This window comes from Triticum aestivum, chromosome 7B (assembly GCF_018294505.1).
Source record: "Triticum aestivum cultivar Chinese Spring chromosome 7B, IWGSC CS RefSeq v2.1, whole genome shotgun sequence".
Lineage (NCBI taxonomy): Eukaryota > Viridiplantae > Streptophyta > Magnoliopsida > Poales > Poaceae > Triticum > Triticum aestivum.
The window spans coordinates 657,534,130-657,552,187 of NC_057813.1; the positions used below are offsets into that span (position 1 = coordinate 657,534,130).

General features: G+C 48.8%; 1 protein-coding gene across 1 annotated transcript; it reads right to left on the minus strand.

Moving 5' to 3' along the window:
* Nucleotides 1-234: 234 nt before the first annotated feature.
* LOC123160081 (uncharacterized) lies at nucleotides 235-2,497 on the minus strand. The gene is made up of 2 exons (XM_044577901.1): nucleotides 2,098-2,497; nucleotides 235-1,669 (listed from the first exon to the last, which is right to left on the minus strand). Exons 1-2 carry the CDS (start codon nucleotides 2,459-2,461, stop codon nucleotides 426-428), a joined length of 1,608 nt encoding a protein of 535 aa, XP_044433836.1. The 5' UTR covers nucleotides 2,462-2,497; the 3' UTR covers nucleotides 235-425.
* Between the last annotated feature and the right edge of the window lie 15,561 nt (nucleotides 2,498-18,058).

Below are 18,058 nucleotides of genomic sequence, written 5' to 3' on the forward strand. Positions count from 1 at the left end.
GGAAAAAATCCATTATTTCTTTCTTGGGTAGAATCAGAGGGCTAAGCATCGCACAGAATGAAACCAACAGAGAAAATGCATCTTTATGAAAAACCAAATCTTCAGCATTGAACTTTTCTCTTAAGATCAGACTCTTATTCATAGGCAGTGATAGTTAGCTCGGTGCACATCTAAACCTAACCAAATATTCAGCATTGAACCTTGTGCTGGGACAGGACATCATACAAACTTGTGATCGCCAACATACCAGCTACTACTATATACACAGAACTCATTAATCTATATACACACGAATCACACTTTCCACATTATGCAACACGTTCTTGAAACAAACAACTGCAAAAAGAATTTAGAAGGAAACAATCAAAGCAAAGCACCAGTTATGCGTGCAGCATGAAACATCTTCCGACATGGTTGCTAAGTGATCACAGGCTCGGCGTGAACCAGACCTCCGATGGACAGATTGTTCCATAATGACCACCACCCGACAGAAAAGCATCCTCCAGCTTCCGACTTCTCAAATCATAGACCTTCACACCGCTCCATTGGTTATGGCGATGCTCGAAAGCGTCCCTCCTGAGACGGGGAGTCGTGAAGTAGATACAATCTGGCCTTACCTCGGGGAATTTATCGACGGACAATATACCCTGGCTATTCTGACCAAGGAACACCGCGTGTCCTCTTAGAGCCTTCGCAGGGCTTACTCCTACCATTTGGCTGCTCTTGAGATCCAACCTCTCTACATCAACCCTGACGTAGTGCTCCTGATACTTGTCGAGGACGACACGAATCTGCAGAAGATGTCCCCAGGGAGTTGAAACTAGGTATCTCGTGATAAGTTCAAAAAAGTAATCATCTCCCTCGGCCATGATCGTTTTCTTTGGCGGTCTGTCCTCCGGTCCACTGAGGCCCCAAGAATTCAATTTACCTTCCATTGTCACCACGTAGAACCTGCCGCGGTGGTAGACGCAATCGGCATAGCTATCCAGGCTTCTCCTTATCACTGAAACTTGTCGCCAAGAACTATCTCCCACCCTCGCAAAAGAGAGTCGCTTACCGTCCATGTGCATGGAGAAAGCAATTGCGGGACCAGCAGATGGAGAACCGGACAACACAACCTTGTCATAGAAAAACCCACCAAGAGACCGCAGATCATACACACTGTCACTCTCAAAACAACTGTAACGATAGCCCACGACGTTCCCTTCATCTCCGTAAACCACCTCGATGCACGATGCAAAACCGGTGACTGGCGGGAGCGAGAGCGACGCCGTGGTGAAGGGGTTATAGAGGACGAGATCCGAGAGCTCGTTTGCCATGATTAACCAGCCATGGGAGGCGCCGCAGCAGGCCACGGCCTGGCCCCAGGGAAAGCTGACCTGGAAAGTTTTCTCAGCATCCACAAGATTGCGGAGCTCAGAAGTGGCAGTAGGATCCCATAATCCACGACGCACAGGCCTCTGTTGATCCCCTGCCGGAAGAGGCTCCTTCGCCAAGGACACAAGCCACGGCGTGCGGCGAGGTGGGGCACCGCCTGCGGCCACAGATGCAGAACGCCATGATGGGCAGACAGCATGGAAGGCGAGGGCCTCGGGGAGCTCAAGGAGATGCAGTATCCGGATGAGGATATCTATGGGGAGGTCCGACCATCCTGCACTTGCATAAGGTCCTGTCATTGTGAAAAATTCACCGAAAAAGATGTAAGCAGATGTATAGCCCGTGTACGTTGCCCACTCGGACAAGGCCCCTTCCCTTTTTCCCCTACAGTATATGTACCGAAGGAACAAGAATACAATTCAAATTGGCAAACCGATTTCTACTATCGTTGGGATTGACCGAGCCATTGAAAGAGCAAAACAAAACTTTACATCACAGCCGAGTTTAACTGATGGCCGTGGAGGATTCCATCAACATTTTTGCCTCCAATAGATTCATCGTATTTATATGAGAATAGTATATAATCCGTACGATCGATTGGCAGCAAAATCGCATCTTCGCGACAAAAAAAAAAAACTGCCCCCCTCAACAAAACTCCACACGCAGCTCATAAAAATTGGATCTTTCTAAGCGTTGTGCGACAGATCACGGTACGCTTACCCATGGCGGTGGCCTTCGAAAATTCATCATCGAGGGAGATAGGAGGGGCAGCTGTGGAAGTATCTCCAATGGTCTTCTCTTCATCTGAAACGAAAGAAAGGGGATCGGAATCAGGGGATGCGTGAAATCCGGCCGGTGAGGAGGAGCGGCAGGGGGATGCGGCCACTATCGTGCCGGCGGCGTAGGTTGAGGGCTGCCATGGCGGGGGCATATGGGGTGGGGGGTTGCTGGACTGCGGCGGCGCAGGGTGGGGGCGACGAGCGCACCCATTGGTTCCTTGGCTTCGATTGAGAGTGGGGATTGGGGAGACGCGTAAGAACATCTCCAGCCATTCGGCTCCCAGGGCGACGAAAAAGAGCGGCATGGGGTGCGCCGGTGATAAACTTGGCGCCGGGGGCGGTTCGGCACCCCGCGTCGCCTCCTAGGTCGCCCCCAGGCGCCGTATTTAGCCCAGCTTTCGGTCCAAATATGTTCAAAACGGCCTGATATCTGCGTGAATCGACACATATTTAGCGCGATTCGGCGTGTTTCAGCGTGAATTTTCGTATACAAATAGAAACCAATTAGTTCGTCACATAGTTCGGCGTGTTTCGACGTGTTTTATCACATAAATCAAATAGTTCAACAAATAGTTCACTACAAATTATATAGTTTAACCAATAAAAACTCAAGTTTCATCACACGTCATTCCCGACCTCGCCCTTGAGCCTTCATAGGTGCTCCACCAAATCGTGTTGCAGTTCTTGATGCACTTGTGGGTCTCGGATCTCCCGACGCATAGTGAGGTAGTCAGTCCAGTTTGCCGGTAGCTGGTGATCAACTTGGGCAAGAGGACCCTGCTTGTAATATGGTTCAGTGTCAAACACTGGCTCTTCCTGCTCGCTCTCAATGATCATGTTGTGCAAGATGACACAGCAACTCATGATCTCCCACATTTGATCTTTCGACCAGGTCTGAGCGGGGTACCAGACAAAAGCAAATCGAGATTGAAGCACACCAAATGCCCGCTCGACGTCCTTCTTGCGAGCCTCCTGAATCTTCGCAAACCATGCGTTCTTGCCTCCTGGCACAGGGTTTGAGATGGTCTTCACAAATGTCGACCATCTCGGATAGATGCCATCAGCTAGATAGTACCCCTTGTTGTACTGCAGGACGTTGATGTCATTGTGAGTTCCTGGCATCCCAAAGAAAGAGTGCCAAATCCAGAGGTCCTGTGTGGCCACTGCCTCAAGCACCACACTGTAACCGCCTTTGGCGCCTTTGTACAACCCCTGCCAAGCAAATGGACAGTTCTTCCATTTCCAATGCATGCAGTCGATGCTTACAAGCATCCCAGAAAATCCTCTTGCTTCATTCTGTGCTAGGATCCGAGCAGTGTCTTCCGCATTGGGTGTTCGCAAGTACTACGGTCCAAACACTGCCACCACTGCCATGCAGAACTTGTAGAAACACTCAATGGTGGTGGACTCGGCCATGCGCCCATAGTCGTCGAGTGAATCACCGGGAGCTCCGTATGCAAGCATCCTCATAGCTGTCATGCACTTCTGGATCGAGGTGAATACAAGTGTGCCGGTGCAATCTTTCTTGCACTTGAAGTAGCTGTCGAACTCCCGGATGAAATTCACAATCCGGAGGAAAAGCTTTCAGCTCATCCGATAACGGTGCCAAAATATTTTCTCACCGTGCAATGGAGCGTCGGCGAAGTAGTCCGAGTAGAGCATGCAGTAGCCTTCCAGACGATGTCGGTTCTTTGCTTTCACCCGCCCAAGCGCCGAGCCACCTCGTCGTGGCTTCTCACTGCTCGCGAGCAGGCCGGCGAGGGCGGCGAGCACCATGAGATGCTCCTGCTCCTAGACGTCGGCTTCGGCTTCCTCATCCAGCAACGCCGCGAGCGCCTCCTCATCACTACTAGGGAAAAGCCTATACACAGAATCTTACTAGTAGCGAGGGTTAAAAACCTCGCTACTACTACTTAGTAGTAGCGCAGGTTTTTAAACCTCGCTACTACTAAGTTGATAGCAGTAGCGCGGGTTTTAACCCTCCCTACTACTAAGCGGTCTCTACCGTGCCCCCCGAAACATGCCATAGTAGTAGCGCGGGTTTTTAAAACCTCGCTACTACTAAGTTTGATAGCAGTAGCGTTGGTTTTTAGCCCTCGCTACTACTAAGTGGTGCCATAGTAGTAGCGAGGGGGTAAAAAACCGTGCTACTACTAAAGGTCCCATTTTCAAACTCTACCCCCCCTAGATCGCCTTTTCAGTTTTAAAAAAAATAAAAGAAAATGATGAAAATTTCAAAAAATAAAAGAAAATAAGTTTCCGATGTGATATGTGGTCTAGTTGTTGGAAAAATTTGCAAATATGAATTTCGACTTTATTTGCAAAATCTCTCAAGAATTTGTAAAAATGGGCATAACTTTTGCATACTAACTCGGATGAAAAAGTTTTTTATATGAAAAATCATCTACTCGAGAAGTTACGTCCGAATTTAACCGGGGGAACCCCGTTAAACATTTTCAAACTCCTCAAAAACCTAACAGAAAAACCTAACAGAACCCCGTTATGGCCTCCCACAATGCTCGCGCCATCGGGCATCTGCAGACCACATGAAAGTTGTCCTCCGGTTCAACACCACAAATGGTACAAATGTCAGATTTTTCAATGTGCCTCTTAAATTTATTTTGCATAGTGGCCAAGGAATCAGTCGCCAAACGCCAGCCGAAAACCCGTACCTTTGGGGGAGCAGGGCACCCCCACAATGCCGTCTAGACGGCGCGATTGTCGTCCGGTGCCCTGCTCATGGCGCACGTAGATGTGTGGGATTTGTCGTCGAGGGCGATCTTATACGCGCTCCGTACAGAGAAGACGCCTTTGGGGTCTGGTGCCCATGCTAGCACATCATCAAGGCTTGGTGTTGTCCTTGATGCGAAGAATTTCCTCAACGTCCGGCGACACGAAGTATTGGCGGAGAAGATTCACATCCCAGGTTCCATGTGCGCTGAGGAGGTCAGCTACACGTCGCAATCTGCATCTTCCTTGCACGGTAACAGGTCTGTATGACGGTGGTCGAGGCAGCCAGGGATCTCGCCAGATTCTGACATTCTGGCCATTGCCAACCCGCCACACATGACCCTTCTTCAGCAGCTCAAGCCCGTATGTGATCGCTTGCCATGACGATGAGGAGTTCCCTGCAAACACGGTGTCTTCCAAACGACCGTTAGGATAATACTTAGCTTTTAAGAGTCTCGCACATAGGCTATCCGGACTGACGAGAAGACGCCACGCCTGCCGGGCTAGTAAAGCTTGATTAAAGATTCTGTAATCATGAAAACCCAATCCCCCTAGCCTTTGGCTGAATAATTTTCTCCCATGCCATCCAGTGAGCTTTCCTTTTGCCTTTTTCCGAACCCCACCAGTAATTTCTAACCATCTGTGTTAGATCATCGCATACTGACAAAGGTAGTTTAAACACGCCCATAATATAAGCAGGAATGGCATGTGCCACGGCTTTTATCAAAGTCTCCTTTCCTGCTTGAGCCATGTGGCCATCACCGCAAATGCAAATCCGTTTCATAAGCCGTACTTGCAAATTATGAAATTTACCGCGATGCATGCGCCCATCAGGTGTTGGTAGCCCGAGGTACTTTGGTTCAAACTCATCTTTCTGTACTTCCAAAACAGACCGAACCACCTCTTGTGCCTCATTGGAGCATGCAGGACCAAATAAGATAGAACACTTGAGGGGATTGATAAGTTGGCCCGTAGCATTTTCATACACATTTATAATGCTCTTAACTCCTTCCGCTTGCTGCTGGTTAGCCTTGAAAAATAATAATGTATCATCAGCGACCAGAAGATGTGACACACCTGGGGCAGCTCTACAGATTTTCATAGGTTCAATAGCACGTGATCGCACTCCCTGATTCAACAACTCAGATAGGACATCAGTGACAAACAAAAATAGGAATGGCGAGAGGGGATCACCTTGCCGGAGGCCACACTCCGGTGCAAATGATTCCAAGAGGGTTCCATTGAATTTTACTTTATGGCCCTGTTTGGTTCGGCTGTGGATTTCTAAAAGCAGCTATGAAGAATCTGCTGTGGAAAAACAGATGTGGAAAATCTGATGTGAAAAAGATGTAGGTCATTTGGCAAACCAACTGATACAGCTTTTTCGGATTTTGGCCCGTAGCGGAATCAGATTTTAGAAAGCACGTCCTAGGCTGCTTCCGCTTTTGGTTCAGATTTTGACAGCGGATTTTTGAAATCGGATTCTGCTGGGTTTGCCCTTTGGTTCAGATTCTGTTGCGCGGCAGCGGAATCCGCCGATAAAAGCTGAACCAAACAGGGCCTATATCGCACCATGGTGACACACGTCATGATCCATTGCACCCATCGATGAGCAAAACCCAGCTTTTCCATCACTCGCTTCAAGAATACCCAATCCACCCTGTCATCAGCCTTTGACTATCCAACTTATATGCACAGAAGCTATTGTCCTGTCTCTGCTCCTGATGAATAGCATGTATACATTCAAAAGCCACTAATGCATTATCTGTAATTAGACGACCTGGCAAAGGCGCTCTGGAAAGGGGAGATGATATCATCCAAAACAGGACGCGTTCGGGTCTGCGGCGACACACCATCTGACCTCGGATCGGCGGTGGTGGCATGGAGGGCCTGGTGGTTGGGTCGGCACCATGCGGGTTGTGCCCTCCGGACAGATCTGATCTGGCCAGTGCGGCCTGCTCGTTGTGCGGCGGCTCAGATCGGCGGCGACCCGTGCACACATTACGTGATGGGGGTTCTTCGAGCGGATCCAGGTGAAAACCTTGTGCTCGGCTTGATGCCATGACCGGCGTTGGTGGCACCCTGTTGTGTCATTACCTTCTTGAAGGCATCGCCGTGGAGAAGATCTAGACCTCTATCCGCTACCTCCGGGGGAAACCCTAGATCAGTTGATCGGATGACAGCGGCGCGTTGGTGTCGTTTCCTCCTTGGGGGCGTCATTCTTGGAGGCGTACACGGGATCGAGGGACCAGCGGGCGCCTTTTTGGTGGAGCGGTGCTTCATCCTTCACATTGATGACGGCGGTGTGGCTCGGCTGGGGCTTCTGGCTTTTGATGATAGGATTAGGTCAGTAGTCTGGGTATGTGGCCCAGATAGCACCCCTGCATCATTTGGATAGGAGTAGTGGCATATGTTGCCAAGATGACGGATTCAGGCATATTGTTGTAATACTTTGTAAGGTCCTCGAGAATAATCAATAAAGTGGCCGTATGCATCTCCCAGATGCAGAGGCCGGGGGTCATCCTCCTTTTCTAAAAAAATCCAAAACAGGACACATTCGGTTAACCAAGCACTTCGCCACAATTTTATATATGACATTGCACAAACTTATTGGCCGAAAATTTGTAATTTTTGTTGGATCATCAACCTTTGGTATTAGAACGATAACCGCATCATTAACGCCTTCCGGCATAATACATGTTCGGAAAAAATTCCTTACCGCAGTGATGATCTCATCCTTTAATATGCTCCAATTTCTCTGGAAGCACCTTGCAGGCAGCTCATCACATCCCGGAGCCTTCAAAGGTCCGATTTGAAAAAGAGCATCCGAGATTTCCTTGTCTGAAAATTCTGCACAGAGCTTTGCATTTATGTCCTCATTAATCTTTGGCTCAAACAGACTTACCACAGGCTCCGGATCAATAGTGTCATTCCTAGCAAAAATGTTCCGAAAGTACTCCTGTACTAGCTTACTCATGGCAGCATCATCTGTATAAGTTTGACCTGTATCATCGATTAATAATTTTACCTTATTTTTTCTTGCTCGCCAGATAGCTTTACTGTGGAAGAATTTTGTATTTCTATCTCCCTCCTTGAGCCAGTCAATTCGCGATCTTTGTAACCAGATCATCTCCTCTAGGTATAACAACTCATTCATGCGGTCAGAAACTTTTTTCAATTCATCTCTATCAGCATTCATATTTAATAACTCCTCTAAACGGGTTCTGGATTTTTCAATTTCTCTAGTCACATTGCCAAATCTCTTCCTTCCCCACGTATGCAACTTTTGTAGTACACTATTCAACCCAGCTTTCACATCGCCCAGATTCAGCTTCTCCCCAGCCTCTTCCCAAGCATTAGCAATGCGTTCTTGTAAACTTGCATCTCGTTCCCAAAAAATTTCATACCGCCTCATACATGGCCGATAGACCATCTCTTCATCCGCTTCACATTTCAACAATATAGGTAAATGGTCTGAACAGGATGACACCTTATGTACCACTCTAGCCATGGTGAATATGCTTAAGATGTAACCCCACTATGAAAGAAACATGGTATGTAAACAGAAAAATATATTCAGCAAAGATGCCAAAGTTCCCCATTAATTTTAGTATTTTTATGCAATTGAAATACTCAGCAGACGTTTGTTTCCTCTCAGTTAACTTGGGAGAAATATCCAATGAAACTTTTTTTTAGAAATGGAGGGTGGCCTCCGGCCTCTGCATCTGGGCGATGCATGCGATCACTTTATTAATTATTCGCACAAGACCTTACAAAGGCATACAACAGTAAGACTAAAACCACCGTCTAGGCAACATCTGTCGCTACTCCTATCCAGTTGATGAAAGAAGCTGATAGTCTGAGCCTAATACCAAACAGACCTCGCAGCCAAACCTAAACGTCTAAGACCTGAGGTCCCAACCAGGACGCTTGCCGGGTATGGGAAACCTACCAGTCCGACGCATTCCTCAACCAGGACGCCTGCCGGGTATGAGGCCACCGCAGCCACATGCCACCAATCCATCTTCAGAGCTGTACTATTGCATCTACCGTGCCAGGTCTCTCTGCCATCGACGTCACCACGACGCCAGACATCATCGTCCTCCTGAGCGACTCCATCCTCGAACATCGAACGCAGAATCTGCACTGTGCCACGCCGTCGAGATCCGTCCCCATCAATGTGTAGGATGAAGCACCGCTCCACCAAAGACACCGTCCGCTGGTCCCCCGAGAATGAGTGCACCTCCAAGAATGCCGCCCCCAAGGGGGTAACGACACATGATTGCCGCCAACATCCGATCAGCTGATCTAGGGTTTCCCCCGGAGTTATTGAGTGGAGCTGGGAGCTTCACCTCGATGATGCCTTCATGAAGGAAACGATGATAAGGGCATCGTCATCACCGGCTCTGGCCATCCACCGAAGACCAGGTTTTCACCCAGATCCGTCCCAAGTAGTCCACCCGACAACCTGTCACTAGTAGAAAACAGGGCTACCGTTCGGGCCTGGCCAGCCCATTAGTCCCGGTTCTTCAAGAAGCGGGACCCATGGGGGGTATTAGACCCGGTTCGTGAGCCCAGGGGGCCGGTCGGGGCCTCGTGGGCATTCGTCCCGGTTCGTGTGGAACCATTTTTCCCGGTTCAAGCTACGAACCGGGACCAATGGTCCTCGCTCCTGGCCCACAACCATTGGTCCCGGTTCGTGGCTTGAACCGGGATAGAAGGGGGTTCTTTAGTCATGGTTCATGCCTTGAACCGGGACAAATAACTTGCCTATATATACCCACCGCCTCGGCAGAGCACTCCAGTGCTCTGTTTTTTGAATCCGGCGAGGAGAGGGAATTTGGGTGCTCTAGTTCACCTCCTATGCACATGAGGTGTTCGATGAAATGCCCGAGCCACACTAGTTAAGCTTTCTCCTCTGGAAGCTCGACCTCGGAGCTCCATTTTTTTGAGATTTGTCTAGATTTAGTGATTCGTCATGCCCTGTCCCCGTTTTCACCGTCGTTGATCGCCCGCACCGACCTCGTCGCCGGCACCACCGTGGTGAGCCTCTTGTTCTTATCTTCTTTCTGATACTTGTCTGATTTTCTTACTTTAGGTAGATATTTGTCTGATTTTCTTACTTTTGACACACATAATTATATATAATGCACGCAGATGAACCGGCAATGGATGTATGGTGACAGACACACCTCCGAGTACATTAAGGGCGTGCCTAATTTTCTCGAAGTGGCTGAGGCAAACAAGCAGAATGGTTTTATGTGTTGTCCATGCACTAAATGTGGGAATACGAAGTCTTACTCTGATCGGAAAATCCTTCACACCCACCTACTTTACAAGGGTTTCATGCCACACTATAATGTTTGGACGAGGCACGGAGAAATAGGGGTTATGTTGGAAGACGGCGAAGAAGAAGAGGACGATGACAACTATGTGCCCCCTGAATACGATGATGTTGCAACGGGGGGAGCTGCTGAAGATCAAGAGGAACCAGACGATGTGCCCGATGATGCTGCAGCGGGGGAAGCTGCTGAAGATCAAGAGGAACCAGATGACGTGCCCGATGATGATCTCCGCCGGGTCATTGTCGATGCAAGGACACAATGCGAAAGTCAAAAGGAGAAGCTGAAGTTCGATCACATGTTAGAGGATCACAAAAAAGGGTTGTACCCCAATTGCGAAGATGGCAACACAAAGCTGGGTACCGTACTGGAATTGCTACAGTGGAAGGCAGAGAATGCTGTGCCTGACAAAGGATTAGCGAAGCTACTGAAAATATTGAAGAAGAAGCTTCCAAAGGATAATGAATTGCCCGACAGTACGTACGCAGCAAAGAAGGTCATATGCCCTCTAGGATTGGAGGTGCAGAAGATACATGCATGCCCTAATGACTGCATCCTCTACCGTGGTGCGTACGAGGATTTGAACGCATGCCCGGTATGCGGTGCATTGCGGTATAAGATCAGACGAGATGACCCTGGTGATGTTGACGGCGAGCCCGTAGGAAGAGAGTTCCTGCGAAGGTGATGTGGTATGCTCCTATAATACCACGGTTGAAACGACTGTTCAGAAACAAGGAGCATGCCAAGTTGATGCGATGGCACAGTGAGGACCGTAAGAAAGACGGGAAGTTGAGAGCACCCGCTGACGGGTCGCAGTGGAGAAAAATCGAGAGAGAGTACTGGGCTGAGTTTGCACATGACCCAAGGAACATATGGTTTGGTTTAAGCGCGGATGGCATTAATCATTTCGGGGAGCAAAGCAACAATCACAGCACCTGGCCCGTGACTCTATGTATGTATAACCTTCCTCCTTGGATGTGCATGAAGCAGAAGTTCATTATGATGTCAGTTCTCATCCAAGGCCCTAAGCAACCCGGCAACGACATTGATGTGCACCTAAGGCCATCAGTTGAAAAACTTTTATAGCTGTGGAATGGAAGCAGTGTATGTGTGTGGGATGAGCACAGACAAGAGGAATTTAACATGCATGCATTACTGTTTGTAACCATCAATGATTGGCCCGCTCTCAGTAACCTTTCAGGACAGACAAACAAGGGATACCATGCATGCACGCACTGTTTAGTTGACACCGAAAGTATATACCTGGGAAGCTGCAGGAAGAATGTGTACCTGGGCCATCGTTGATTTCTTCCGACCAACCATCAATGTCGAAAGAAAAGCAAGCATTTCAAAGGCGAGGCAGATCACCGGAAGAAGCCCACCATGCATACCGGTGATTACGTACTTGCTATGGTCAATGATTTACACGTAATCTTTGGAAAGGGTCCCGACGGACTAGCTGTTCCGAGTGACGCTGAGGGACACGCACCCATGTGCAAGAAGAAATCTATATTTTGGGACCTACCCTACTGGAAAGACCTAGAGGTCCGCTCTTCGATCGACGTGATGCATGTGACGAAAAACCTTTGCGTGAACCTGCTAGGCTTCTTGGGCGTGTATGGGAAGACAAAAGATACAGCTGAGGCACGGGAGGACCTGCAACGTTTGCACGAAAAAGATGGCATTCCTCCAAAGTAGTATGAAGGTCCTGCCAGCTACGCTCTTACCAAAGAAGAGAAGGAAATCTTCTTTGAATGCCTGCTTATTATGAAGGTCCCGACCGGCTTCTCGTCGGATATAAAGTGAATAATAAATATGGCAGAGAAAAAGTTTTAGAACTTAAAGTCTCATGACCGCCACGTGATTATGATGCAACTGCTTCCGGTTGCATTGAGGGGGCTTCTACCGAAAAACGTTCGATTAGCCATTGTGAAGCTATGCGCATTCCTTAATGCAATCTCTCAGAAGGTGATCGATCCAGAAATCATACCAAGGCTAAGGAGTGATGTGGTGCAATGTCTTGTCAGTTTCGAGCTGGTGTTCCTACAATCCTTCTTCAATATCATGACGCACGTCCTAGTTCATCTAGTTGACGAGATTGTCATTCTGGGCCCCGTAGTTCTACACAATATGTACCCCTTTGAGAGGTTCATGGGAGTCCTAAAGAAATATGTCCGTAACCGCGCTAGGCCAGAAGGAAGCATCTCCATGGGCCATCAAACAGAGGATGTCATTGGGTTTGTGTTGACTTCATTCCTGGCCTTAAGAAGATAGGTCTCCCTAAATCGCGGTATGAGGGGAGACTGACTGGAAAAGGCACGCTTGGAGGGGAGACAATAATATGCAGGGACGGATATTCTTGGTCTCAAGAACACTACACAGTTCTATAGAACTCTACCTTGGTGACCCCTTATGTCGATGAACACAAAAACAGTCTGCGCTCCAAACACCCGGAGCAGTGCGACGACTGGATTACATGTCAACACATCAGGACTTTCAGCAGTTGGTTGGAAACACGTCTCAGAGGTGAAAACACTGTTTGTGAGGAGTTGTACTCGTTGTCCAGGGGACCATCTTCGACTGTAATGATTTGGAAAGGATACGAGATAAATGAGAATACATTTTACACAATCACCCAAGATCAAAAGAGCACCAACCAAAACAGCGGTGTCCGCTTTGATGCAGCCACCGAGAGGGGAAAGGACACATATTATGTTTACATAGTGGACATATGGGAACTTGACTACGGAGTAGATTTTAAGGTCCCTTTGTTTAAATGCAACTAGGTCAATCTGTCAGGAGGTGGGGTATAGGTAGACCCACAGTACGGAATGACAACAGTGGATCTGAACAATCTTGGGTACACTGATGAACCGTTCGTCCTAGCCAATGATGTGGCACAGGTTATCTATGTGAAGGACATGTCTACCAAACCGAGAAAAAGAAAAAATAAGGAAGCGAATACATCATACGATGAGCCAAAGCGCCACATAGTTCTTTTCACTACTAGAAAAAGGGCTATAGATGGGATTGACACTAATGGCGCACTAGATAAGCAGTGCGCCATTAGTATATACTAATGGCGCACCACCTTCTGATACGCCATTAGTGTTGAAACTACTAATGGTGCACCAGATCCAAGGTGCGCCATTAGTATCAAAAAAAATTCAACTAGTGCGCCTGTCCAAACATACTAATGGTGTATCCAGACGAAGTGCGCCATTACTAGTTGTAACTAGTAATGGCGCACCTGTCGGAAAGTGCGCCACTAATGTTGTTTTTTTTATTATATTTTTTATTCCTTTTTTTGCAAAACTACTAATGGCGCACTTTTCCACCGTGCGCCATTACTAGTTGAGCAGTGCGCCATTAGTATGTTTTTTTTGCAAAACTACTAATGGCGCACCACCAGAAGGTGCGCCATTAGTAACCTGGATTACTAATGGCGCATTTATGGTTGGTGCGCCATTAGTAAGTGGGCGGCAACAAGATATTTTGGACAGCCTCTCCTACCCACACTCACTTTCTCCCCACTTCATTCTCTCCACCGCCTCCTCCTTGTCTCGGGTGCCTCCTCTTTTTCACCTCATTTCCACCATAGATTCATTCAAATTAAGTGGTTAAATTACCTTGTTTTGATAGGTAAGTAAGGGGGGAAGCTATATTTATGTTGTTCTCCCTACAACAATGTGCACATGCACTTTTTATGGCCTAGCTAGATCTATGTATGTTCGTGGTGTTGCATATGTTTGTGGTGTTGCATATGTGTTTGTGTTTGGAGGTGTACCGGTATTTGAAATGCGATAGTTGCCAATATTTTGCCGGAATGTTGATTCATTTCCGTTTCGGCGAGAATTTTGGCATTAAGCATTCTTTTTGGTCCTATTTTTAGGGAAAGTCATGCCAAATTTTTTCTTGGTTCTAAAATATCGTTTTGCTCTACCCCGCAGGCGACCATGGTCCGCACGATGACCGAAGGCATCGTGAATAGGTTTTTGAGGTCCGCGAAGGCCGAGATGCTTCAAAAGAACGAGATGGAGATAAGATGTCCGTGTCGAAGATGCAAGCTGAAGAGCCTTATTGCGGACCCGGATTCCGGGCAGGTGCGGGACCACCTGCCCTTGCGTGGTTTCATGGATGGCTATCGGTGGCAAGGTGATGAAGATGACTACAAAGTCGTCCATGGGGGGTGGGCAAGAAATGAGGAAGGGCAGCAAGACAACCACCGCGGCTCGGGCGGGCGAGAAGACGAAGAATCCCCAGGAGATGATCACGACGGTGATGCTATACACAGTCATCATGTAGAAGATGCAGGACATGATGATGAGGAAGATGACAGAGCAGATGATGGGCATGATCATGAAGATGATGATGCCGGCGGAGCAGACGACGCTGGACCATCGATGGGCTGGGTGCAGGACCCTCATATTCAAGAGCTGCTTCTCAAGCAGACGGATAACGCAAGAGCTGCCGCCCGAGAGAAAGCCAAGATGGATCAACTTGAGTTAGACGCGGTTACTCCATTGTATGAAGGATGCAGGCCCGAGGATACCCGCCTGAAAGTAACGCTCATGGCTCTGGAGATGAAGGTAAAACACAAAATGACCGACGCATGCTTCGACGAGAACATGTCATTCTGGCACGAACGTCTTCCCAAGGGGAACAAGTGCCCGACCAGTTTGGAGGAGGCGAAGAAAATCGTGTGTCCTCTGGATTTACCGCACGTGAAATACCATGTGTGCATGAACAATTGCATCATTTATCGGGATGAGCACGCGGAGTCTACCATATGTCCGGTGTGCGGCGTCACTCGATACAAGAAGAGGAAGAAAGCTCCTCGAAAAGTGGTGTGGTACTTTCCGATCACTCCTCGTCTGCAGCGGTATTTCGCGGACCCTAAGGTAGCAAAGCTCCTGCGTTAGCACGCGGATAGGGAGGACAAGAAGCGAGAAGATGACGCAAATGATCCGGAGATAGATAAAAAAGACAAGATGCTAAGTCACCCTAAGGATGCGAGCCAGTGGCAAGCGTTGAACTTCGAAGACCCAGAATTTGGGAACGATCCAAGGAACATCGTGCTGGGCGCAAGCACCGATGGAGTCAATCCGTTTGGCAGCCAGAGAAGCACACATAGCACCTGGCCTGTGTTTGTGTGGATGTACAACCTTCCCCCCTGGTTGTGCATGAAGAGGAAGTACATTCACATGAGTATGCTAATTGAAGGGCCAAAACAACCAGGGAATGACATCAATCTGTATCTAGGGCTGCTGAAAGAGGAGCTTGACACGCTGTGGAAAACGCCAGCCAATACGTGGGACGCCGCAGAGAAAGAATATTTCCCTATGAGAGCCGCACTGCTCACGACAGTGCACGACTATCTCGGTTACGGATATCTCGCGGGGCAGGTAGTCCATGGATTTTCTGGATGCGTAAGATGCATGGATGACACAACGTATCGCCAGCTAGATAGAGATCCCGGGTCTTCAAAAACCGTGTTCATGGGACATCGAAGGTGGCTTCGCGACGATGACCCGTGGAGGAAACGCAAGGATCTGTTCGATGGTGAAGCCGAACCCCGAAAACGCCCATGTACGAGGAGCGGCGAGGAAATAGACAAGCTGTTGAAAAATTGGAAAGACTGCCCACTGCCGGGAAAGAAGCAAAAGGCGCCAGAGCCAGGAAAGAAGCGAAAGGCGCCAGAGCCGCTGCTGAAGGTATGGAAAACGAGGTCTGTTTTCTGGGACTTGCCGTACTGGAAGATCCACCGTGTGCCTCACAGCCTTGATGTTATGCATATCACGAAGAACGTGTGCGAGAGTCTGCTTGGTACCCTGCTCAACATGCAGAGAGGACCAAAGATGGGTCGAAAGCAAGGGTAGACTTGAAATCAATGGGCATCAGGCAGGAGCTTCACGCTAATGATGATGATGATAATGATGATGATGATGATGAGGCGAAGCAGGACACAGAAAGTCGTCGCAAAGGCAAAAAAGGCCAAGAAGACCGGAAATGACTACCCTCCCGCGTGCTTCACTCTAAGTCAGGAGGAGATCGAGCAGTTTTTCACCTGCCTCCTAGGAGTAAAACTTCCTTATGGTTACCCGGGGAAGATAAGCAGATACCTAGACCCAGCGAAGCAGAAGTTTAGTGGGATGAAGTCTCACGACTGTCATGTGCTGATGACGCAGATACTTCCAGTTGCAATCCGTGGGATCATGGACGCGCACGTCCGTGAAACGCTATTTGGCCTATGCAACTTTTTTGACGTCATCTCTCGAAAGTCGATTGGCGTGAGGCAACTCAGAAGGCTACAGGAAGAGATCGTGGTGATACTATGCGAGCTTGAGATGTACTTCCCGCCCGCATTCTTCGACGTTATGGTGCATCTGCTGGTCCATATAGTGGAGGATATCATCCAACTCGGGCTGACGTTCCTGCACAGCATGAAGCCGTTCGAAAGGATGAATGGTGTCATCAAAGGATACGTTCGCAACATGTCACGTCCAGAGGGAAGTATAGCCAGGGGCTTTCTGACCGAAGAGTGCATCTCCTACTGCACGAATTATCTAGGCATCGAGAACCCCGTTGGTCTGCCCATCAACAGGCACCTCGGCAGGCTCGCTGGATGGGGTCACCATGAGGGTCGCCGCGAAATGCATGTCGACTTAGAGGGTCGACTCGCCGACTTTGAAAGAGCAAACCTAGTCGCGCTACAACACATAGACGTGGTCGATCCTTGGGTGGTAGAGCACAAAACCTTTATTAAGAAGACGTACAATGACCGGGGCCAACAGAGGACGGACGGAGATATAATCAAAGAGCACAACTCATGTTTCACGCGTTGGTTCAAGCAAAAGCTTCTGTCGTACCCTTTACATGAGGATTCTTCCACGGAAGAACAACTCATATTCGCCTTGTCACAGGGCGCTGAGCACAACCTGATGACCTATGAGGCGTACGATATCAACGGCTACACATTCTACACCGAGGCCAAGGACATGAAGAGCGATGGTTATCAGAACTCCGGGGTAACGATGGAATCCTACACCGGTAACGACAAGGACAAATACTACGAAAGGATCGAGGAGATCTGGGAGCTGAGCTACGCTGGAGAGAAGGTCCCGATGTTCCGTGTCAGATGGGCGAAGAGCGTCCTAAAAGAAGACCGGTATTTCACCACCATGGTTATACCCGAAGCCAAATCCAAGACCGCGGGTGCAAACGTCACCGCGAAAAATGAGCCATGGGTACTGGCTTCCCAAGTGGACCAATGCTTCTTCATTACCGACCCGTCAAAGCCCAGTCGTGTTGTCGTGAGGAGAGGCAAAAGGAAGATCATCGGAATGGATGGAGTAGCCAATGAGCAAGACTTCGACAAGTACGGCGACCCGAGGATCGAACATGACGACGATGATGAAGTAGCAGCATACACCACAAGAAGCAGGACCACCCTACCTAAAGGACATCCGTTCCACAGAAGAACTCCATTTGCGAAAAAGAAGGGCAAGAAGATTGTGAACAGATAGCTAGCTAAGATCGATTGTATTTAAATCGTAGCCTTCATTTCTCGATTGTATTTCATGGGCACTTTTTGAACTATCATAAATATTTTTAAATTTCATGGACACTCGATCTCGATCCCCCTCCATCTCGATCGCTATCCCATCTCGCCAGATCCGGTCCCCCTCGCCGCCGAGCACCCCCCGGTCCACCGGCCGCCGCCGCCGACCCCCCGCACCCTCGATTCCCCTACTCAACCATCGCCGCTGACCCCCCGCACCCCTCCCCTACTCAACCTCCGCCGCCGACCCCCCGCACCCCGCGCACCCT